Below are 24233 nucleotides of genomic sequence, written 5' to 3'. Positions count from 1 at the left end.
GAATTCAAAGTACTGTGTGTGTGTGTTAGTACACTTAAGTAATGACAAAAAAAAAACTCAACTCCATTGCTATGCACTATTAATAAAAATGTATACTGTAATTACTATGTATTACTAATGCTACTAGCCTACTACACAGGTATAACTTAAGAACTAGTTAAACGTCTGATGGGTTTTTGGGCTGTCTCTGTGTGTTGATGCTTTACCCCATCATGGACCCAAGGAACCCCTGAAACCCTGTCGTTTTCCCCAAACTTGCAGTCCGTTGTGGGACCATGTCTTCCACTCACTAGATGTAGACTAACTGGTATAGCGTGTTGTCAGGATGGAACGTCTTGTAGGTAGGCAGTTGGGAGACTTGGGAATTTTGCAACTCTTCCGTGGTCCCCTGACTTTGGTTTGGCTCAGTTATAACTTATAACTGTGAGCATAAGGCTATTCACAGCACTAGGCCCAGTTTGGTTTGTTATTCTCCTAGCTCTGTGTCTGTCTGCATGTCCTTCTCTCTCCCCTCGCCTTGTAAGAGGATTAGCCTACGTTGCTTAGTCAGTTAGTAAGGCCATCTTAGCCAACCTTCACAGGGCTGGACTCTCTCAGCGTGGGTGAAGCCCGGAGGCTTCAGATAGATTCTCTGAATGGGCAGAATGCTCTGGTCCTCAGCCTTAACAAAACTGAAACGCGTTGCTTTTGGCTCTGTTGACGTCTGTCCTGACAGCTTTGGGAGGGAGGGCTGGCAGTCTGGGAGAGGAGAGCCTGGCAGGTGCGCTAATTAGCCTAGCAGCTCTCGTTATCCCAGACTCAAGAGAGAGAGAGAGAGAGAGCTCCACTGGCACCCCGGGGATTAGTTTAGCTGTCAGTGGGGCTCTCTGGAGATGCAGGACTACTACTGGGTGTGCTCAACAGATCAGCCTTGGCTGTCTGACTGGCTGACTGGCTGTGAGCTGTTGGTGAGCCCCTCAGGGTTTAATAACCCAGCCTGACCACATAACACAACCTCGGAGTACCTCGTGGGCTGTATGCACACGCCGCTTGGATTTAAGCAACAGGTGAGTCCATTCTTGATGCTTCACCATCCACCGAAGGGCTGTGATATGGCTGTAATGACGAGTGTAGATGTGCATAATCTGAATTGATCAAAGGTGCGATCTTCGCTATTTCAATTCATCGGCCTATTTTAAGATCGACTGCCTAAAACTGTTTGCGTTGAATGCATTCCATCTAGGCTACGTCAAAGTCAGTTCGATGTTCACTGATGAACCAAGTCCCGGAGCTGAAATTAGCCGTGAAAAATGCCCTTAAATTGTAGGTCTGCCTGAAGAGCTTGTGTTCTCCCAGTTGTCTCAGTTTAGATGGGTTGTGCGTCAGCCCAGCTGCCTCCTCTCCGCAGAGAGAGACTCTCCATACATTTGCGTATGAAGAGGAGGACAGAGGAGCCATGAGTCTGCTGCCTGTTCCACATATAGTGAGAGTCCTGTTTGTTTCCTCCACAACAAAGATGAGCTGGTGTGTGTATGTTGGAACACACTGCATATGCGTCCGTGTGTCAGATTAGAAGCAGCACTCTCCAAATAATCTGCTTTCGGTAATCTGGCATATTGATGAGGACCAAGATGCACGGTGGCCACTTTTCGTAACGAGCAAGTCTAAGCTTTGCTGCTTCACTTTCCGGGTCTGTGTGTCTTGTAAAACTCATTTGTTTTCCCGTTTTGTTGTTGTGTGTTCCATGGTTCCTCCTACAACACATTTCCAGGTAGAACGTCAGTGTGTCTTTGTGAGATGCTTTGAAGTGCATCGAAGAGTACTGTAGTATGGTGAGGAGGGAACAAGTGTCTCTTGTACAGACGAGGCTTCGTCAGCTTCCCCAGCGAACCCCCAGAAACGTCTCTCATTTGTCTTCTCTCCCGGCTCCTTGCCTTGTCCATGAGTCCATGCTCTGAATGCTGTTTGGCTGAAGGTGGGGGTGAGAAGTGCAGCCTTGAGGCCTGTTGTTCTCCATGTTGGTGTTGTCGGTTACCACGGGGACGGTTAACAGCAACCCCAGAGCTCTATAGTAGGACTGAAGAGACTTTACACACCCATATTCCATGACATCCAGGACATAGTTGATCACGATGTTCCCTGTTTTTGATAAAAAGCCTGTATGTTTTCCCATTGTTAGCCTAAATAAGCTATGTGCAATCTATCATAACCGAATTATAAAATGTGAGCCTAGTGATCTAATGTGCACAGACTAACCCTGTTTCTTCTAAGAGTACTGTACATTTAGGAATTAATTCATGCAATTTGTCTCCCCCTTTTTGTTATCTGTCTTTGAATGTGATATACGTATAGTAAATATGATGAAATGTAAAGATTGGGCATACTGAAGGAGCGAACACGTGGTTGTCTGCTGATTGGTTTAGATGCTTCCATGTTAGCAGTAGGGAGCAGCTGTGTGTGAGGGTGGAGACCGACTGTTCATTTCATTCCTTGCTCTTTAGTCACAGTTCGTTAGCGCTGTGATCTGTGCTCTGCATCATATGAATGACTGCCTTTAGTTACTGCCTTAAAGATGGCCTGCCGTTTGAGGTGTGGTGAAGTCACATCCGACAGAGTGGTAGGGATGCGGAGCTGCATTTGGCTTTTCCCAATCGCCAGATGTTGAAGTGAATGTGTGTGTGTGTGTGAATATGTGTGCTTTCAGTTGAAATGTTTTGTATCAGAAGTTATTTATCTCACTATCCCTGTATTGTTACTTCATTTGGTTTCAGGGTATCAAGTGTCCCAAGTGACAAAGCTTTCCATAAGACGGACATAGGCCTTCAGCCAGTAGGCTAGATTCTAAGCCATGGCTTTGGAGGTGGGCTTCAGAGGAGCAACCAATCAGGATACTGGGTGACACCAGACCTGGCTCGAGGTCAGATCTGAGAGAGGATGGAGACCAGAGGGCAACGCACAAGGGCAGGAATTTTGTTCTGGACCCCCGCTCCTCAACGCCCCTCTCCCTTCAGCTCCATAGGCTCAGAGGTGGACTGGGGGGAAGAGGAAGAGGAGGATGAGGAAGGTTGGGACAGGAAAGCAGAAGAGGAGGAGGGCTTCCACACCCAGATGGATGAGAACGGGATCATAGGACTGGACGAGGCCTTGGAGGATGTGGGTCCGGGAGGAGAGGAGGAGGGAGAGGAGAATCCACCCCGGTACTCTGGAGCCTTGGAGGGGTCCCTGTCCCCCAGTAGGGCAGGTGGGCTGCGGCTGGTAGACCCTCTAGAGGAGCTGAGTTATAACCTGAGTGAGCTGCAGGACTCTGAGCCACCTGGAGAGGACACGCACCCGCTCTCACTCTGTGAGTCACACATGCAGTACTAACAATGTCACAACAATTTTATTGCTAACAATGGCCAGTAAGGCTCTGGTTAAAAGTAATGCACCATGTAGGGAATAGGGTGCCGTTTGGGACTCATGCACCATGTATGGAATAGGGGGCCGTCTGGGACTCAGGCACCATGTAGGGAATAGGGGGCCGTCTGGGACTCAGGCACCATGTAGGGAATAGGGGGCCGTCTGGGACTCAGGCACCATGTAGGGAATAGGGGGCCGTCTGGGAATCAGGCACCATGTAGGGAATAGGGGGCCGTCTGGGAATCAGGCACCATGTAGGGAATAGGGGGCCGTCTGGGAATCAGGCACCATGGCACTGGGAATCACCATGTAGGGAATAGGGGGCCGTCTGGGAATCAGGCACCATGTAGGGAATAGGGGGCCGTCTGGGACTCAGGCACCATGTAGGGAATAGGGGGCCGTCTGGGACTCAGGCACCATGTAGGGAATAGGGTGCCGTCTGGGACTCAGGCACCATGTAGGGAATAGGGGGCCGTCTGGGACTCAGGCACCATGTAGGGAATAGGGGGCCGTCTGGGACTCAGGCACCATGGGGCCGTCTGGGACTCAGGCACCATGTAGGGAATAGGGGGCCGTCTGGGACTCAGGCACCATGTAGGGAATACTCAGGGGGCCGTCTGGGACTCAGGCACCATGTAGGGAATAGGGGCCGTCTGGGACTCAGGCACCATGTAGGGAATAGGGGGCCGTCTGGGACTCAGGCACCCTGTAGGGAATAGGGTGCCGTCTGGGACTCAGGCACCATGTAGGGAATAGGGGGCCGTCTGGGACTCAGGCACCATGTACTCACTCAGGCACCATGTAGGGAATAGGGGGCCGCCTGGGACTCAGGCACCCTGGGACTCTGGGACTCAGGCACCATGTAGGGAATAGGGTGCCGTCTGGGACTCAGGCACCATGTAGGGAATAGGGTGCCGTCTGGGACTCAGGCACCATGTAGGGAATAGGGGGCCGTCTGGGACTCAGGCACCCTGTAGGGAATAGGGGGCCGCCTGGGACTCAGGCACCATGTAGGGAATAGGGTGCCGTCTGGGACTCAGGCACCATGTAGGGAATAGGGTGCCGTCTGGGACTCAGGCACCATGTAGGGAATAGGGGCCGTCTGGGACTCAGGCACCATGTAGGGAATAGGGGGCCGTCTGGGACTCAGGCACCATGTAGGGAATAGGGGCCGTCTGGGACTCAGGGACCGTCTGGGACTCAGGCACCATGTAGGGAATAGGGTGCCGTCTGGGACTCAGGCACCATGACTCTGGGACTCAGGCACCCTGTAGGGAATAGGGTGCCGTCTGGGACTCAGGCACCATGTAGGGAATAGGGGGCCGTCTGGGACTCAGGCACCATGTAGGGAATAGGGGGCCGTCTGGGACTCAGGCACCATGTAGGGAATAGGGGGCCGCCTGGGACTCAGGCACCCTGTAGGGAATAGGGGGCCGTCTGGGACTCAGGCACCATGTAGGGAATAGGGTGCCGTCTGGGACTCAGGCACCATGTAGGGAATAGGGTGCCGTCTGGGACTCAGGCACCATGTAGGGAATAGGGGGCCGTCTGGGACTCAGGCACCCTGTAGGGAATAGGGGGCCGCCTGGGACTCAGGCACCATGTAGGGAATAGGGTGCCGTCTGGGACTCAGGCACCATGTAGGGAATAGGGTGCCGTCTGGGACTCAGGCACCATGTAGGGAATAGGGGGCCGTCTGGGACTCAGGCACCATGTAGGGAATAGGGGGCCGTCTGGGACTCAGGCACCATGTAGGGAATAGGGGGCCGTCTGGGACTCAGGCACCATGTAGGGAATAGGGTGCCGTCTGGGACTCAGGCACCATGTAGGGAATAGGGTGCCGTCTGGGACTCAGGCACCATGTAGGGAATAGGGTGCCGTCTGGGACTCAGGCACCATGTAGGGAATAGGGTGCCGTCTGGGACTCAGGCACCATGTAGGGAATAGGGGGCCGTCTGGGACTCAGGCACCATGTAGTGAATCGGGTGCCGTCTGGGACTCAGGCACCATGTAGGGAATACTGTTTGGGACTCAGGCACCATGTAGGGAATAGGGGCCGTCTGGGACTCAGGCACCATGTAGGGAATAGGGTGCTGTTTGGGACTCAGGCACCATGTAGGGAATAGGGTGCTGTTTGGGACTCAGGCACCATGTAGGGAATAGGGGGCCGTCTGGGACTCAGGCACCATGTAGGGAATAGGGTGCTGTTTGGGACTCAGGCACCATGTAGGGAATAGGGTGCTGTTTGGGACTCAGGCACCATGTAGGGAATAGGGGGCCGTCTGGGACTCAGGCACCATGTAGGGAATAGGGTGCTGTTTGAGACTCAGGCACCATGTAGGGAATAGGGGGCCGTCTGGGACTCAGGCACCATGTAGGGAATAGGGGGCCGTCTGGGACTCAGGCACCATGTAGGGAATAGGGGGCCGTCTGGGACTCAGGCACCATGTAGGGAATAGGGTGCTGTTTGGGACTCAGGCAATGTAATAACTTCTTTAGCGAAGTATCACATTTCAACCGAGCCAGAAGCATCAAAGGCGTAAGCCTGCAAGCAGGGTGACCATGCTGTATGTTTCTGAACACGGTTACCGCTGAGATGGATGCATCTGAACTCTTCTCCCATGCCCCCTCTCTTTCTCTGTTAGGTGACGATGTATTGGAGGACAAGGACAGTGTGGAGATCTGGAGTGAGGAAGAGGAGCAGCAGAAGGTTGAACAGGAGAAGAGCTGCGTGGTCGACAGGCAGCGGATGGAGCATCTCCCAGAGAGAGACAGACAGCTGGACGTGACGGAGGATGAGAAGGAGATAGAGGAGGAGGAGGAGGACAGCGAGCCACACGCGCACACTGACATGATGGCATATCCTGTCATAGCCAGGGCTGGGCCTGGCTGGGATCAGGGCCTTATTGTCAGAGGAGGAGAGTGGGGGAAGGAGGAGAGCGAGGTCTGTGCTGTAGGCAGTTATAGGGCCGACCTACAAATAGAGGAGACTAGTGAACTCTCAGAGAGTGACAGCAGAGGGGGGGAACGGTTGGGAGCGAGTGTGTCTGGAAACCTAATTCTCCCTCCCGACCTGCTCTGTTCATCCCCCCAGTCTCTCCCCTCCCCTCCCAGTTCTACCTTTCCTCACCTCCTCCACTTCTCCTCTGAGGAGTTGGCCTATGCCCCAGGGATTGAAGCCGAAACGTTCCCGGAGGATCCCACCTTCACAGAGAGCCTTCCGGAATCCCGCAGCAGCCGGATGAGCAACGCCCCCAGGCCTCATTGGCCGCTTGAGTCAGGGGGGGAGGATCTCAAGCCTAGGACCTCCCCTTACCCAGCAGCTATCTCTCCTGCGTGTGGGATATCTTACCAACTCAGCGAGAGAAAAGAGAGGGGTGGAGAGAGCCCACAGGATGAGGCAGGTGTTAACCATCGACAACACCCCTATCCGAGGAAGATAAGACAGAGCTTATCTGACACCCCACAAGCCATGGTTTGTTCCTCTCAGAAATCCTGGCATGTACACTCACAGTCCCCCCTTCACAGCAGCACCAAGGACTGGAACCACCAGATCCCCAGGGCGAGCCCCCCCAAACCCCAACCCAGGAGTCATGACCCTGACATGGACGAGGGCCGAAGAGGCCCACTGACCTACCCCACCCCAGACTTCTCCAAGGTAGAGCCCAGGGTCCACTTCCCTAAGAGCGGCTACACCCCCCCCAAGAGCAAAGGCTCCCCCAGAAAGAGGTCTCTGTCAGTGGAGCCCCCCCTGGTGTTCAAGTCCCCTGCTGACATAGTGAGAGAGGTGCTGCTGAGCAGTACAGACGGACCCCAATCCCCCTCGCCGCCCAACGGGCCCCGCAGGCCCCTGAACTCTATGGTGCCAGAGGATTTCAGATGCCCAAAACAGGCCAGCACTCTGGTACAGCAGCTGCAGGTATATACACAGAGATCAGGAAGACACCACGGGCACACGCTCAGACTAACTCTGATTCCTTAGCGTTCTGGCATGCTCAGACTTTTCAAGTGTTTGACTCACTGACACCAATTCACTTACAAATTCACTGATTGATTCTCTAATTGACTATCTCTAGGTAGTGCTTCTCCACTTCCTGTCCAGCTCAGTGTTCACTCTTCTCCTCCCTACCCCTCTCCTCCCCCCTCTTTTCTCTAGGAGGACTACAACAGGCTGCTGACCAAGTATGCTGAAGCAGAGAACACTATTGACCGGATGCGTCTGGAAGCCAAGGTAGTCTATATGGTCTGTCCACTGAGTTTGCAAAAACATTAGGAACACCTGCTCTTTTCAATGGCAGACTGACCAGGCGGATCCAGGTCGAAAGCTATGATCCCTTGTTGACCTCCCCTGTTAAAGCGGCAATATGTCACTTTTCAGGCGACCCGAACAAATGCACATAGAAATGTGACTTATAGATCTGTCATTGTCATTGAAAGTAAGTCTAAGAAGTGGTAGAGCCGTTCTATGGGGACTTACTTTCAGTTTTGAACACCAGCTTCAAACAGCTGAAAATGCAATATTTTTGGTCGTAGAAAATTTATTTAAAAACAGCGGTTGTAGATGGTACAATGATTCTCTATGATTCTCTGCTTGTTTTGTCACATAAACAAAAGTTAAATCAGTGGAGATGAAGGGGAGGTTAAAGAAGGATTTTTAAGCCTCGACAACTGAGACATGGAGTGTGTGTGTGTGTGCCATTCAATGGGCGAGACAAAAAATGTAAGTGCCTTTGAACGGGGCGTGGTAGTAGGTGCCAGGCGCACCGGTTTGTGTCAAGAACTGCAACGCTGCTGGGTTTTTTCAAGCTCAACAGTTTCCCGTCTGTATCAAGAATGTTCCACCACCCAAAGGACATGCAGCCAACTTGACACAACTGTGAGAAGCATTGGAGTCAACATGGGCCAGCATCCCTGTGGAACGCTTTCAACACCTTGTAAAGTCCATGCCCTGATGAATTGATTCTGTTCTGAGGGCCAAAGGGGGTGCAAATGAATATTAGGAAGGTGTTCCTAATGTTTTGTGTACTGTGTGTGTGTGTGTGTGTGTGTGTCTAACATTGTGTCAGCACACAAGTGTGTCATCTCGATAGCTGTATGTGCTACAAAACTTCTATTGAGAAATTGTCTATACACCGAGGTTTCTCTTCAAGGGCCAGGGGCTGTATTTAACAAGCGTCTTAAGAGTGTAAGCTCTGATTCGGGATCAGTTCTGGCTTTGAGATCACAATATATCAAGTGTATTTGTTGTCTCTGGCAGATGGAGTGGTTCTATTTAGTCCTCTCTGCTCTGATTCGGGATCAGTTCTGGCTTTGAGATCACAATATATCAAGTGTATTTGTTGTCTCTGGCAGATGGAGTGGTTCTATTTAGTCCTCTCTGCTCTGCATCTGAATACATGCAGGCCACATGAAAGACGACACAAAGCAGATGCTGGAGAGGGCCCCTCAGGTGACCTGTATGATCATAGCCTGTGTTTACCTCCCAAATAGCACTCTATTCCCTAGGTAGTGCCCTACTTTTGTCCGGGGCCCATTGGCTTCTGGTCAAAAGTAGTGCACTATAGAGGGTGCAATCCGGGACACTACTTGTTTCAGAGGGCGCCCCCGCACGTATAATACACTATGTATAATACACTACCTACTGAGGAAAAAGGACTTAGGACTTAGGACTTTACTCGTCACCTCCCAAGAGCCACAGTGAGATTGTGATTCAAATGAAGGAATTAGACTCTCAAAGTGTGTTGTGGAAAGGGAGTTGTGGAAAGGGAGTTGTGGAAAGACGAGTAAACAGCCAGAGAATAAGATGCAACTTGCGTTACTGCATTCTGACTAGAACTTCTTTCAGCGCTGCTTGTGTATCCCAAGTTCCTATTTGGTAAGAGGGTCAACTACCCCACTTAGCTTTTGGCCATTTGCTCGATAGTTCTTAATTGCTCTCTGACCACCAATACTAGACACACACTAAGTAGACCCATCCTGTCATGTGGGGTACAGTCCTATGACCCTGCGGTTCACATTAGGACAATCGCGTGCATTGTTTTTTGACCCTCGTGATGGGTGCAGTGGAGGAAAACAGGAAATGACATCATTGATGTCCGAGCCCTGTAGGGGTGTCCGCTCCAGATGGACAGGGTAGTGACAGTTTGTTGTCGTCGTCTTGGCTGTTCACGGTACCTTGTCTCGTAGTTGTTGGTTAAAGCCTCTAGTCGTTGATTTTAAAAGGCAGAGAGTTAGGTGTCCCTATCTGCCGTCTTCTATTCCATCTGCACAACAGTCTACCCTTAATACTAATTCAAATCTAGCTTACCCCCTCCTCCACCTCTCCTTACACACACTACCATCTGTCTCTCTCCTCCTCCCTCTGGAGACACAGCAGTGTCGATGTGCCAATTCATTCCTTTGTCAAGCACCGTCCCAATTACCTGCTTCTAGGTTTGCCTGTACAATTAAAGCTGCGACATGCACAGATACATGTGTGTCATAGATCTGTCACGGTCATTGAAGGCAAGTCTAAGAAGGGGTAGATCAGTTCTATGCGCTCAATTTCTATGCTTTCCCGATATCAGTTCTATCACCCTGAGACCGAGGTAGAGCCGAGAGGGGTTGAAATAGGAACCTCTCCACAAAATGGAGGATGTGATGCATACGTATACATTAAACACACATAGACGGTAGAGCCTTTATAACCTCAGACTTTCCTGTTTTGCGATGCATCTCTCCTCCAAGATGGAATGGCTATAAAGGTCCCGAGACCACAACCCCACTGGTGTTTAAATCCTGGCCTGCAGCTTTATGACTCAGAAGACGTGTTCTCTCTGCTAGCGCACGGCAAGCGGTACCGATGCACCAAGTCTGGAACCAACAGGACCCTGAACAGCTTCTACCCCCCCCAAGCCATAACACTGCTAAATAGTTACCCAATTGACTCATCACCAATGTTCCCACGCATTCTTTGGTGAGCAGATGTCAGGTCTGCCGAGCGCAAACTAGAACGTTGGTGAGCAGATTTCAGGTCTGCCGAGCGCAAACTAGAACGTTGGTGAGCAGATGTCAGGTCTGCCGAGCGCAAACTAGAACGTTGGTGAGCAGATTTCAGGTCTGCCGAGCGCAAACTAGAACGTTGGTGAGCAGATGTCAGGTCTGCCGAGCGCAAACTAGAACGTTGGTGAGCAGATGTCAGGTCTGCCGAGCGCAAACTAGAACGTTGGTGAGCAGATTTCAGGTCTGCCGAGCGCAAACTAGAACGTTGGTGAGCAGATTTCAGGTCTGCCGAGCGCAAACTAGAACGTTGGTGAGCAGATTTCAGGTCTGCCGAGCTCAACGTTGAACGTTGGTGAGCAGATTTCAGGTCTGCCGAGCTCAACGTTGAACGTTGGTGAGCAGATGTCAGGTCTGCCGATCGCAATCTAGAACGTTGTGAAAATTCTGTGCAACTTCCAGCGTTTACTGTGAACCCTGAGGCTGTACCCGCTTTAAGTTACCGTTTTAACAGTGGCCATGTAGACCACTGTGGCTATTTGATCATAATGTAGACCTACCAGAGTGGCCTACCATCAAAAACAATGAAGAAAATGCATCCCGTAACATTTTAACATGGAAATAGCTGTTCTGTCATTCAGCCTACAGTAGCAGCCAATGTGGGGTGTTCAATGTAATCCTACATTCCATGAGACTTTTGGAAAACAACATGCAGGGCTTGATTTCAACTTGTTTTAACCTGAACTGCACGGCCGCAAGCGTGCACAGCTTGGAGGGAATATCACTCTATATGTACACTACTGTTTAATATCTATCCTGTTGTCTAGGTGGCTTTATCCCTACCTATATGTACACTACTGTTTAATATCTATCCTGTTGTCTAGGTGGCTTTATCCCTACCTATATGTACACTACTGTTTAATATCTATCCTGTTGTCTAGGTGGCTTTATCCCTACCTATATGTACACTACTGTTTAATATCTATCCTGTTGTCTAGGTGGCTTTATCCCTACCTATATGTTCACTACTGTTTGGGGTCACTTAGAAATGCCCTTTATCCCTACCTATATGTACACTACTGTTTGGGGTCACTTAGAAATGCCCTTTATCCCTACCTATATGTTCACTACTGTTTGGGGTCACTTAGAAATGCCCTTTATCCCTACCTATATGTACACTACTGTTTGGGGTCACTTAGAAATGCCCTTTATCCCTACCTATATGTACACTACTGTTTGGGGTCACTTAGAAATGCCCTTTATCCCTACCTATATGTTCACTACTGTTTGGGATCACTTAGAAATGCCCTTTATCCCTACCTATATGTACACTACTGTTTGGGGTCACTTAGAAATGTCCTTTATCCCTACCTATATGTTCACTACTGTTTGGGGTCACTTAGAAATGCCCTTTATCCCTACCTATATGTACACTACTGTTTGGGGTCACTTAGAAATGTCCTTTATCCCTACCTATATGTTCACTACTGTTTGGGGTCACTTAGAAATGCCCTTGTTATTGAAAGAAAAACACATTTTTTTGACCATTTGAAATGATGTCAAATTGATCAGAAATACAGTGTAGACATTGATAATGTGGTAAATGACTATTGTAGCTGGAAACGGCAGCTATATCTATATAGGCGTACAGAGGCCCATTATCATTAACCACCACTCCTGTGTTCCAATGGCACATTGTGTTAGCTAATCCAAGTTTATCATTTAAAAAGGCTAATTGATCATCAGAAAACCCTTTTGCAATTATGTTAGCACAGCTGAAAACTGTTGTCCTGATTAAAGAAGCAATAAAACTGGCCTTCTGTAGACTAGTTGAGTATCTGGAGCATCAGCATTTGTGGGTTCGATTACAGGCTCAAAATGGCCAGAAACAAAGCACTTTCTTCTGAAACTCGTCAGTCTATTCTTGTTCTGACAAATGAAGATTATTCCATGTGAGAAATTGCCAAGAAACTGAAGATCTCGTACAACGCTGTGTACTACTCCCTTTATAGAACAGTGCAAACTGGCCCTAACCAGAATAGAAAGAGGAATGGGAGGCCCCGGTGCACAACTGAGCAAGAGGACAAGTACATTAGAGTATCTAGTTTGAGAAACAGACGCCTCACAAGTCCTCAACTAGCAGCTTCATTAAATAGTACCCGCAAAACACCAGTCTCAATGTCAACAGTGAAGAGGCGACTCCGGGATGCTGGCCTTCTAGGCAGAGTTACTCTGTCCAATGTCTGTGTTCTTTTGCCCATCTTAATCTTTTATTTTTATTGGCTAGTCTGAGATATGGCTTTTTCTTTGCAACTCTGCCTCTTCACTGGTGACATTGAGACTGGTGTTTTGCAGGTACTATTTAATGAAGCTGCCAGTACCTAAATGACCTTGTAGCCCTTCACAGAGACTCGGTACTGGTACCCTGTGTATATAGTCAAGTTATTATTACTCATTATGTTATTTTTTGTCTTTTTTTCTCTCTGCATTGTTGGGAAATGCCCGTAAATAAGCATTTCACTGTTAGTCTACACCTGTTGTTTACCAAGCATTTCACTGTTAGTCTACACCTGTTGTTTACCAAGCATTTCACTGTTAGTCTACACCTGTTGTTTACCAAGCATTTCACTGTTAGTCTACACCTGTTGTTTACCAAGCATTTCACTGTTAGTCTACACCTGTTGTTTACCAAGCATTTCAATGTTAGTCCACACCTGTTGTTCACCAAGCATTTCACTGTTAGTCCACACCTGTTGTTTAAGAAGCATTACACTGTTAGTCTACACCTGTTGTTTACCAAGCATTTCACTGTTAGTCTACACCTGTTGTTTAAGAAGCATTTCACTGTTAGTCTACACCTGTTGTTTACCAAGCATTTCACTGTTAGTCTACACCTGTTGTTTACCAAGCATTTCACTGTTAGTCTACACCTGTTGTTTACCAAGCATTTCACTGTTAGTCTACACCTGTTGTTTACCAAGCATTTCCCTGTTAGTCCACACCTGTTGTTTACCAAGGACCCATCAGTCAGCATTTCACTGTTAGTCTACACCTGTTGTTTACCAAGCATTTCCCTGTTAGTCTACACCTGTTGTTTACCAAGGACCATCAGTCAGCATTTCACTGTTAGTCTACACCTGTTGTTCACCAAGCATTTCACTGTTAGTCTACACCTGTTGTTTACCAAGGACCCTTCAGTCACTGTTAGTCTACACCTGTTGTTTACCAAGCATTTCACTGTTAGTCTACACCTGTTGTTTACCAAGCATTTCACTGTTAGTCTACACCTGTTGTTCACCAAGCATTTCACTGTTAGTCTACACCTGTTGTTTACTAAGCATTTCACTGTTAGTCTACACCTGTTGTTTACTAAGCATTTCACTGTTAGTCTACACCTGTTGTTTACCAAGCATTTCAATGTTAGTCCACACCTGTTGTTTACCAAGCATTACACTGTTAGTCCACACCTGTTGTTTACCAAGCATTACACTGTTAGTCCACACCTGTTGTTTACTAAGCATTTCACTGTTAGTCTACACCTGTTGTTTACCAAGGACCCATCAGTCAGCATTTCACTGTTAGTCCACACCTGTTGTTTACCAAGGACCCATCAGTCAGCATTTCACTGTTAGTCTACACCTGTTGTTTACCAAGCATTTCCCTGTTAGTCCACACCTGTTGTTTACCAAGGACCCATCAGTCAGCATTTCACTGTTAGTCTACACCTGTTGTTTACCAAGCATTTCCCTGTTAGTCTACACCTGTTGTTTACCAAGGACCCATCAGTCAGCATTTCACTGTTAGTCTACACCTGTTGTTCACCAAGCATTTCACTGTTAGTCTACACCTGTTTTTTACCAAGCATTTCACTGTTAGTCTACACCTGTTGTTTACCAAGCATTTCCCTGTTAGTCTACACCTGTTGTTTACACAGCATGTAACAACAACAACAATGATTTGAAACTCTTATCATTTATCAAATTTGTAATAATTTTGCTCATATAATTTATTACTTTTGAAGCCTGTTTTTCCCTGTTGTCTCTATCTCCAGGTGAGCCTCTACTCCGACCCTCCCAAGCCCAGTCACGCTGTCCAATCAGGTGTACTCCATGAAGGGTCAAAGGTCATGACCCTAACTTTTCCCCACGCTCAGAGGGCGGAGCTCAGCTCAGGCTCTGTTTACCTAAATGGACAGGCTGCCCAACAAGGTACTAACGGCCATCTTATATATGCTTCCCAAATGACACCCCAATCCCATTATTGTGCATTACTTTTGACCAGAGCCTTATGGGAATTAGGGTAGCATTTAGGACACAGCCATTGCATTGTTTCAATACGTTCTTACACTCCATTGACAGTTGATTCTGCCTCTCATTCAACATTTCTTTACACATTTCTATTGTCCTTTACTAAAAACCTATTTTCTCTCCGCACTACAGGACATAGTGGAGTCTCCTCTGTCTGTGCCTCCTCTGCGGCCTCCTCATCCCCCAGAAGCCTGGGCCCTGGAGTTGGAGAGCAGCTGACCAGGGCTCTCTCAAAGCAGGCTGAGAGGTTCCTCCAGCAGGTGCAGACATTTGAAGAGCTCCTGAGGAGAGGGAAACTTAAACCGTTTGAGCAGATGAAGGTATTGTTCAGATATTTATCTAATTTGAGTCTTGCAAATATTGTATAGAGGAGTGTCTCTCAGTGCTCACTGGCCACCAGGTTGTTTGAGTAATGATGTGATGTTGTGTCCCTGCAGGGTTTGTCCCAGCTGCTGCAGGGGCAGGATTCTCTGGAAAGAGGTTATCTAGCAGCACGAGACGAACACAGACTTCTACTGCAGAGAGGGGCCGAGCTGGGCCCTTTTGATCCCGGCAGGTGAGACCATACTGCAGGATTATACTGTGTTTAAACTGATAGATGAAGTGGTGGACATGAAGTGTGTGTGTTTGTGTGATAGGGAGTTGGAGGGCCGTATATTCCAGTGTGGGATGCGTGTGGAGGAGCTCAAGGAACTGGTGGAGCAGACTGAACAGGACCGGCCCACCTCAGAAGCCCCTCCCACTCCACCTCCTCACCCCACCCCCTACTCCATGCCTGCAGGGGGCAGCGAGCCCATGCCACTCCCTGAGGTACCGTGACAACACAGCTACTGAAGATAAAGGCCTGCATTTCTAAGATTGTTAACATCACTCTCTACCTCTCTCTCTCTAGAGCCCAGTGTTACCTCTGCCAGGGGAGTCTGGGGTGGGGGTGGAGGTTAGCTCGGCCAGCGAAGAGAGCGAGGGAGAGGAGGGAGGGATGCCATCCCTGCTCCTCCATCCCTTACGTCACGAACACAAACGCGTAGAGAGAGACTTCAGCATGCTGTTGGACCAGTAAGTCTCAATCGATTTGAAACACTTTGGAATGATTTGGACATGAAATACAAAACATTCTAATATCAGGGATCGTTTTTAGACTGCTTACAGAGTAAGAGAATATGTCATTTATGTAATTTGGATGAACTATCCTTTTAAAGAAGGTCTAGTCTGTATTACATGACGTTGTAGGACAGAAGTATTCAAAATCAGCCAATGATTGGCAGGCTGTTCTTTTGTTCTAAACATAATCATGGTATTGGTCAATTTAACAGTGGTGTAAATATCAGTTTGCTTCCAAATGCCCCTTCCAGCTACCAGAGTTTCAGGGAGCTGCCCAGACTGCTAGACCTGGATCTGACAGAGGGAGACCATGACTCTCCTGACGCAGGAGAGGAAGCCACACATTCAGGTGGTGAGGGGACAAGAGAGGGACCACACCCAAGGACAGGGAGGGAGAAGGGCCACACAAGTCTCGCTCAGAGGTGAGCCTGAACTCTGCACCAGGCTTGTATTCACCAGGAAGCAAAACAGAACTGGGGAGTGTCTACCTGAACCTATCCAATAAGAAGCCCTTGTTTTTGTTGCAGAAGGTTTTGCTACAGCACTGTGTACTAATGAATACGAACACTGCATAACATTTATATTACTCTCAATTATATGATGTGTTTTCAGACGGCCAATGCAAGGTCAGCAGGACGCTGCATTCATTCCAACGGCGAGACCAAGGACCAGCAAATCACTTCCTCCTTCCCCAAAGGACCTCAGCCAATCCGCTGCATTTCCTGATCTGCTGGCCAATGACAGCAAGAGGTCCGAGGTCAGGAAGTCTCATGGCAGTAGTCTGACCAGTTTGGGGGAGAGTGCTGCCTCCGAGAGGCGAGGCTCCAAACTGCAGCCTGGGACCAGGAGAGTGCCGTCCCAGGTCAGTTCCATCTTTTTAAAAATGTGTTATAATGAATGAATGATAATTAAGTTACAAATTTATCTCCACAATTCAGCAATTTCTACTGAGCTTGAAAGAGTCATTTGTCTGTGTTGACCAGGATGGGATCATCTCACCAGAGACTGACAGTGGTTTTGTTGGCTCTGAAAGCAGTCGTCTGACTCCTGCAGCACCTAGTGCTCTCCACCAGAGGGCCATAGCGAGGTGAGCTACTGGTGCCTCTCCTTCCCTCTTCCTCTACCCTCAGTGACTCGGCTGTCAATCTTGCAGAACATGACGACACATTCCCCAGTGTCTCACACGAACACTCACTCACACACACACACACTACTGACACACCTTCACACAGCTCCGCACTGTGCCCTCACAATGTCCCTGGCTAGTTGCCTACAGATCTGAACCTTCCCCTGTTTTGTTCCTATTGGGTTCCCTTGTAATCTTATCAGTGTGTGTTCCTGTCTTTGTTTTCCTTTCCTCTTCCCTAGCCTGTCAGTCCCTGAGGAGCAGAGCCCAGGGAAGCCCCACCACACATCCCCCGTGTCAGGGCAGCCTCTCCCCTCTTCCTGCACCCCCTCACACAGACCACAGAGACCAACCTTGCTGGAGCACTGTGGAGGCTCTCGTCTGAGCACCCCGAGGCAGGTACGGGGGTCTTCAGGGAGAACCAGAGGGGAGGAAAGGAGGGGCACCTCAGCCTCCAGTTCCCCCCAGCACAGGGCTGGCAGTGGGACCAGTGAGTTTGGACCAGACAGTGACCACAGTGAGTCCATGCTTGTTCTGTCTGTAACCGTCTTATTTAGGTTACGTTGCAAATTGTGTTCTTACAAGTGACTAAGATAAGAACAAATGAATCAATATAGTTTTTATATTTTATATACATTTTAGAAAATAGAAAGCCAATAAATGAAATCGGCCAATTTTCTGGCAGAAGAAGAAAATATCGAAATAATGCTTTTTAGTCTATTCATGGATGGAAATACATTTGACCATTTATGCTTATCGGTCTATGGGTTAATTTGCATAATTTAGTGTAATTAAATTGGCCCGTGTGTATATTCGTTATGTATGTTATTTAGATACAGAGCTGAATATCTGTCACTGCTTTTATAAGCCCAATCATTGCGCAACAATTCTAAATGCAAATTGTGTGTTAAAAATAGTTTTTTTGGGCCATGATTAAAAATAGTTTTTTTTGGGCCATGATTAAAAATAGTTTTTTTTGGGCCATGATTAAAAATAGTTTTTTTTGGGCCATGATTAAAAATAGTTTTTTTTGGCCAATTCTAAAAAATGCAATTAAAAATTTTTTTTGTGATTAAAAATAGTTTTTTTTGGCCATGATTAAAAATAGTTTTTTTTGGCCATGATTAAAAATAGTTTTTTTTGGCCATGATTAAAAATAGTTTTTTTTGGCCATGATTAAAAATAGTTTTTTTTGGGCCATGATTAAAAATAGTTTTTTTTGGGCCATGATTAAAAATAGCTAATATTTTTTTTCTTCTCAACTGCTAATTGAAGTGCCCTTCCCATTCGCCATTTCAAATGCTTCATCAGCATTTTGAAAACGTATAGCTACTTAATTGTTTGAAACCTGACCGTTTTACTACATATAATGAGGTATGTTTTACCTTTCTTGCATCTTTAGATCTCCCCTCTTTCTAAACATCTCTGTCACATCAGCTTCAAAGCTGCCTAGGCAGTTATATGACTTCCATATACCGTTGAAACCAGTAGTTGGTTGTTTTATAAAGACTTCCATATACCATTGAAACCAGTAGTCAGTTGTTTTATAAAGACTTCCATATACCGTTGAAACCAGTAGTCAGTTGTTTTATAAAGACTTCCATATACCATTGAAACCAGTAGTCAGTTGTTTTATAAAGACTTCCATATACCATTGAAACCAGTAGTCAGTTGTTTTATAAAGACTTCCATATACCATTGAAACCAGTAGTCAGTTGTTTTATAAAGACTTCCATATACCATTGAAACCAGTAGTCAGTTGTTTTATAAAGACTTCCATATACCATTGAAACCAGTAGTCAGTTGTTTTATAAAGACTTCCATATACCATTGAAACCAGTAGTCAGTTGTTTTATAAAGACTTCCATATACCATTGAAACCAGTAGTCAGTTGTTTTATAAAGACTTCCATATGCCATTGAAACCAGTAGTCAGTAGTCATATGCCGTTGAAACCAGTAGTCAGTAGTCATATGCCATTGAAACCAGTAGTCAGTAGTCATATGCCATTGAAACCAGTAGTCAGTAGTCATATACCGTTGAAACCAGTAGTCAGTAGTCATATGCCATTGAAACCAGTAGTCAGTAGTCATATGCCATTGAAACCAGTAGTCAGTAGTCATATGCCATTGAAACCAGTAGTCAGTAGTCATATGCCATTGAAACCAGTAGTCAGTAGTCATATGCCATTGAAACCAGTAGTCAGTTGTTTTATAAAGACTAGTCATATGCCATTGAAACCAGTAGTCAGTTGTTTTATAAAGACTTCCATATACCGTTTAAACCAGTAGTCAGTAGTCATATGCCATTGAAACCAGTAGTCAGTAGCCTATTATATGGACAAGGTCGTTTTGATTGATCTGTTTGTCAGTGTCAGCACAGTAGGCCACCCTGTCATTTGTTTTAGTAGCCCTTTCCTACAGTCAAATTAACTTGTGGCCTCATGGGTGGAATGTTATTCATATTTTTCATAATTTGTGTTGTTATATTTCAGTCTTCTGTGATCAATATAAAGTGTAATATTGGGATTCAAACTCTAAATGTAATACATTTCTACTCTATCTGACATGGTGTACAGGAGGAGTCTTCTGTTTTTTAAGTCCATAACCATGTATGGGAGGGAGGTGTATACTTTAGTTTCATAGTAGATTTGTTTAAGACTACCGAGAAACACTCAGTGACCCCGATTTAGCCCACTGCAGTATTACAAATATTCTACTAGTATTTTTCCCATTCAAAGAAAGAAACACGTATCTGATGTAGCCTGTAGCCCAGACCTGCACGCTATACGCCCTCAGCCATGCCTTCAACAGTCTTTTTTTACCAACAGTGATTGAGTTATATTATTAGCTTGAATTAAGACTATCCAATCTACTCATCACATTACGAATAGTAGGCCATTTGATGACGAATGGCATGATTTATTATAAAGGTGCATTTTTATGGTGAAAATGTACTTCCCCAAACTTAACTCGCGCTCCGCCTGCAAAGGCTAGTGATTTAGCTGTTCATTACTCGTCTTGTTGGCTGAGGAAAAGTAAATGTGGACAGTTATTCTAACAGCTTCAAAGTGAGCGGTAAGGACACACGGCGTTGCGTCCTCGACTTGCATGTTCTGTTAAGATGAATTACCATAATCGAAATGAGAGTTTGGTCATTCTGAACACCGTGGTTCGACGCCCTAATCAGGTTACGCACACGATGCTTATGGTTCCGGTACATTTTCAAATGCTGCCTGTGAAATGTCCAGAGCCACATTTTCATACCGGAAACGCTGGTACACGGTCTACTCTGTGCCAGAAACCATCTATTAGCTATTACCCTCTAACCGCTATTAGCGGTTTGGTTATGTTTCTTTGCCCGTGTCAGTTAATTTTATCCACCACCTCTCCTCTGCCTTCTGTTTTAAACCCCTCTCTCCTCTTTAATTCCTCCTTCTATCCTAAGTCCACTCTGCGTCAGGGGAGGATGAGGGACGAAGTGACCGTTCCACCCGAACGACCCAGCATCGCTGCCAGCCAAGCCCCTCCCCCACTGCACCCTATCACCATGGCGATCCCCTCCGAGCCCTGAGCTCTGGTCAGCTGACCAACCGCAAGTGAGTCTCTCTCTCTCTCTCTCTCTCTGTCTCTCTCTCTCTCTGTCTCTCTCTGTCTCTCTCTCTCTCTCTTTTCTCTCTCTCTCTGTCTCTCTCTCTCTCTGTCTCTCTCTCTGTCTCTCTCTCTCTGTCTCTCTGTCTCTCTCTCTCTGTCTCTCTCTCTGTCTCTCTCTGTCTCTCTCTCTCTCTCTCTCTCTCTCTCTCTGTCTCTCTCTGTCTCTCTCTGTCTCTCTCTCTCTCTGTTTCTCTCTCTCTCTGTCTCTCTCTCTGTCTCTCTCTCTCTCTGTCTCTCTCTGTCTCTGTCTCTCTCTCTCTCTCTTTCTCTCTCTCTGTCTCTCTCTCTGTCTCTCTCTCTGTCTCTCTCTCTCTGTCTCTCTGTCTCTCTCTCTCTCTCTCTCTCTCTGTCTCTCTCTCTGTCTCTCTCTGTCTCTCTCTCTCTCTCTCTCTCTCTCTCTCTCTCTCTCTCTCTCTCTCTCTCTCCACAACTGCTCCCATGGCGATAGTGACACAAACAAGCACAGATTTCTGAGTCTCTTTGGAAAGTATTGGCTGGGAGGTGAAGAGGGCTGCTTCACTGCAGCAAAAATACCAGCTCAGCTCAAAGGCATTTTTTTCTTCTTCTGTCAACTCCAAGTAGAATCTAGGAGGGGGGATTATTAGACGTTTGACATTTGATTTCCTTTTATCCCGAGGGTGTTGACTGGCTGGTGTCTTCTCTTTTACCTGGGAAGTGAGGTTCTGGCATTGGCTCCTACCAGAGTCATATCTTTATTATATCATTCCTATTTATTTGACAAATCTAGCTCTGGATCCTACAGCGTTTTAATTGGCAGGTGTCTAACGTGTCCGTGTCCCTGGGTCAGGTAGAGTCTGATACATCAAGGGAAATGACAGTCAACCTGAGTCATTTTTACATTCTGTATTTCTGTTTGATTTGATTATAGACATGGGAGCTGGTAAATGTGGAGACTCAGGAGGTACATACTGTACCCAGTGTTGACTCTTGCACGGTGTGACACTGCATGAGTGGGCCCCGTTTATTGACTCACATTATAGGAATGAGTTTAGAAAAAGATTGTGTATGGTTTGGAATGTCAAATTGATTCGATTGGCTGGGTCAGTTGTGCGTTTTAACACCTATAACAGATGTGATATTACTACAATATTACTAACTACAATATTTGGAACAAGTAACAGTACAGTTACCAATGGAGTTGAAATGGCAGTGTCTACTCTATAACATTGTGTCAACACTTCTCTCTGTGCTCATTCTCGCGTGTGTGTGCGCGTGCGTGTTCGTGTGTTTCTGTGTCTGTCCCCCAGTGAGGCCATCCAGTCCCTGCAGGCGGAGGTGGGCAGACTAAAGGAGCGACTAGAGGGCAGTCTGAGACAGACCAACCCTCCCAGTCCTGTTAGAGTGCCCCCCTCAGCCCAGGATGGCCACACACACTCTCTCAGCTCAACACCTCGTACCAGGTTCGCCTTTTCTTTTTACTGTGGCACTTTTTCTCATCAGACTTGTGTTACTGTTGAAACTGGTTTATTGACATTTTTACTGGCCCATAAGGGCTCTGGTCAAAAGTAGTGCACTATATAGGGAATAGGGTCTCATTGTCTTTCTTTCAGCGTTTCTGATTTGTAATGTTCCTTTTGATGTCTCTACTCTCTCAGGTCTGCTCAGCGAAGGAGGGATGGTGGTAGAGAGGAGAGCAGGGAGGAGAGGAGGTGGGGTGAGGAGCAACAGGTGGAGGAGAGGTCTCCCGGGTTGACTCCTATAAGATCAGCCTCTGTTCCCAGACAGAGACCTGAACTGGACATTAGTGAGTTATGGGCTGGACATTAGTGAGTTATGGGCTGGACATTAGTGAGTTATGGGCTGGACATTAGTGAGTTATGGGCTGGACATTAGTGAGTTATGGGCTGGACATTAGTGAGTTATGAACTGGACATGAGTGAGTTATGAACTGGACATGAGTGAGTTATGAACTGGACATTAGTGAGTTATGGGCTGGACATTAGTGAGTTATGAACTGGACATTAGTGAGTTATGGGCTGGACATTAGTGAGTTATGGGCTGGACATTAGTGAGTTATGGGCTGGACATTAGTGAGTTATGAACTGGACATTAGTGAGTTATGGGCTGGACATTAGTGAGTTATGGGCTGGACATTAGTGAGTTATGAACTGGACATGAGTGAGTTATGAACTGGACATTAGTGAGTTATGGGCTGGACATTAGTGAGTTATGGGCTGGACATTAGTGAGTTATGGGCTGGACATTAGTGGGTTATGGGCTGGACATTAGTGAGTTATGGGCTGGACATTAGTGAGTTATGGGCTGGACATTAGTGGGTTATGGGCTGGACATTAGTGAGTTATGGGCTGGACATTAGTGAGTTATGGGCTGGACATTAGTGGGTTATGGGCTGGACATTAGTGAGTTATGGGCTGGACATTAGTGAGTTATGGGCTGGACATTAGTGAGGTTATGGGCTGGACATTAGTGAGTTATGGGCTGACTGTAATGCAGAGGGTGTTTTTTTTGCAGCATACATAAATTATGCGTCCCAAATGGAACCCTATTCCCTACATAGTGCACTACTTTAGACCAGAGTCCTATGGAACCCTATTCCCTATATAGTGCACTATTTTAGACCAGAGCCCTATAGAACCCTATTCCCTAAATAATGCACTACTTTAGACCAGAGCCCTATAGAACCCTATTCCCTAAATAATGCACTACTTTAGACCAGAGCCCTATAGAACCCTATTCCCTATATAATGCACTACTTTTCAACAGAGCCCTTATGGACCCCTATTCCCTATATAATGCACTACTTTTGAACAGAGCCCTTATGGACCCTATTCCCTATATAATGCACTGGACTTTTCAACAGAGTTATGGGCCCATTCCCTGAGTTAGTGGGCTGGACTTTAGACCAGAGTTATGGAACCCTGTTCCCTATTAGTGACTACTTTAGACCAGAGCCCTATGGAACCCTATTCCCTATATAGTGAGTACTTTAGACCAGAGCCCTATAGAACCCTATTCCCTAAATAATGCACTACTTTTCAACAGAGCCCTTATGGACCCCTATTCCCTATATAATGCACTACTTTTGAACAGAGCCCTATGGAGCCCTATTCCCTATATAGTGCACTACTTTAGACCAGAGCCCTATGGAACCCTATTCCCTACATAGTGCACTACTTTAGACCAGAGCCCTATGGAACCCTATTCCCTACATAGTGCACTACTTTAGACCAGAGTCCTATGGAACCCTATTCCCTATATAGTGCACTACTTTTCAACAGAGCCCTTATGGACCCCTATTCCCTATATATTGCACTACTTTTGAACAGAGCCCTTATGGACCCTATTCCCTATATAATGCACTACTTTTCAACAGAGCCCTATGGAGCCCTATTCCCTATATAGTGCACTACTTTAGACCAGAGCCCTATGGAACCCTATTCCCTACATAGTGCACTACTTTAGACCAGAGCCCTATAGAACCCTATTCCCTATATAGTGCACTACTTTAGACCAGAGCCCTATAGAACCCTATTCCCTAAATAATGCACTACTTTAGACCAGAGCCCTATAGAACCCTATTCCCTAAATAATGCACTACTTTAGACCAGAGCCCTATAGAACCCTATTCCCTATATAGTGCACTACTTTAGACCAGAGCCCTATAGAACCATATTCCCTATATAGTGCACTACTTTTGAACAGAGCCCTT

At 46.9% G+C, this 24233-nt stretch overlaps 1 protein-coding gene across 1 annotated transcript in view; it reads left to right on the top strand.

Annotated features, from left to right (window-relative positions):
* The first annotated feature begins 704 nt into the window (after positions 1 to 704).
* The window catches only part of akna (AT-hook transcription factor), a 31910-nt gene continuing 8381 nt past the window's right edge, over positions 705 to 24233 (top strand). The window contains 16 exon segments of the mRNA XM_029689184.2: positions 705 to 1046; positions 2751 to 3322; positions 6024 to 7297; positions 7535 to 7609; positions 14408 to 14564; positions 14796 to 14983; positions 15101 to 15219; positions 15302 to 15473; positions 15556 to 15719; positions 16016 to 16186; positions 16377 to 16626; positions 16748 to 16851; positions 17133 to 17407; positions 20337 to 20487; positions 21811 to 21963; positions 22159 to 22307. Of these exon segments, the coding sequence (XP_029545044.2) occupies positions 2914 to 3322; positions 6024 to 7297; positions 7535 to 7609; positions 14408 to 14564; positions 14796 to 14983; positions 15101 to 15219; positions 15302 to 15473; positions 15556 to 15719; positions 16016 to 16186; positions 16377 to 16626; positions 16748 to 16851; positions 17133 to 17407; positions 20337 to 20487; positions 21811 to 21963; positions 22159 to 22307 (3811 nt within the window). The 5' untranslated portion in view covers positions 705 to 1046; positions 2751 to 2913.

Source organism: Oncorhynchus nerka, linkage group LG19, assembly GCF_034236695.1.
Source record: "Oncorhynchus nerka isolate Pitt River linkage group LG19, Oner_Uvic_2.0, whole genome shotgun sequence".
In the NCBI taxonomy this organism is placed as follows: domain Eukaryota; kingdom Metazoa; phylum Chordata; class Actinopteri; order Salmoniformes; family Salmonidae; genus Oncorhynchus; species Oncorhynchus nerka.
The sequence above is the reverse complement of the archived record's forward strand: the minus strand, read 5'-3'. Positions and strand labels throughout refer to the sequence as shown.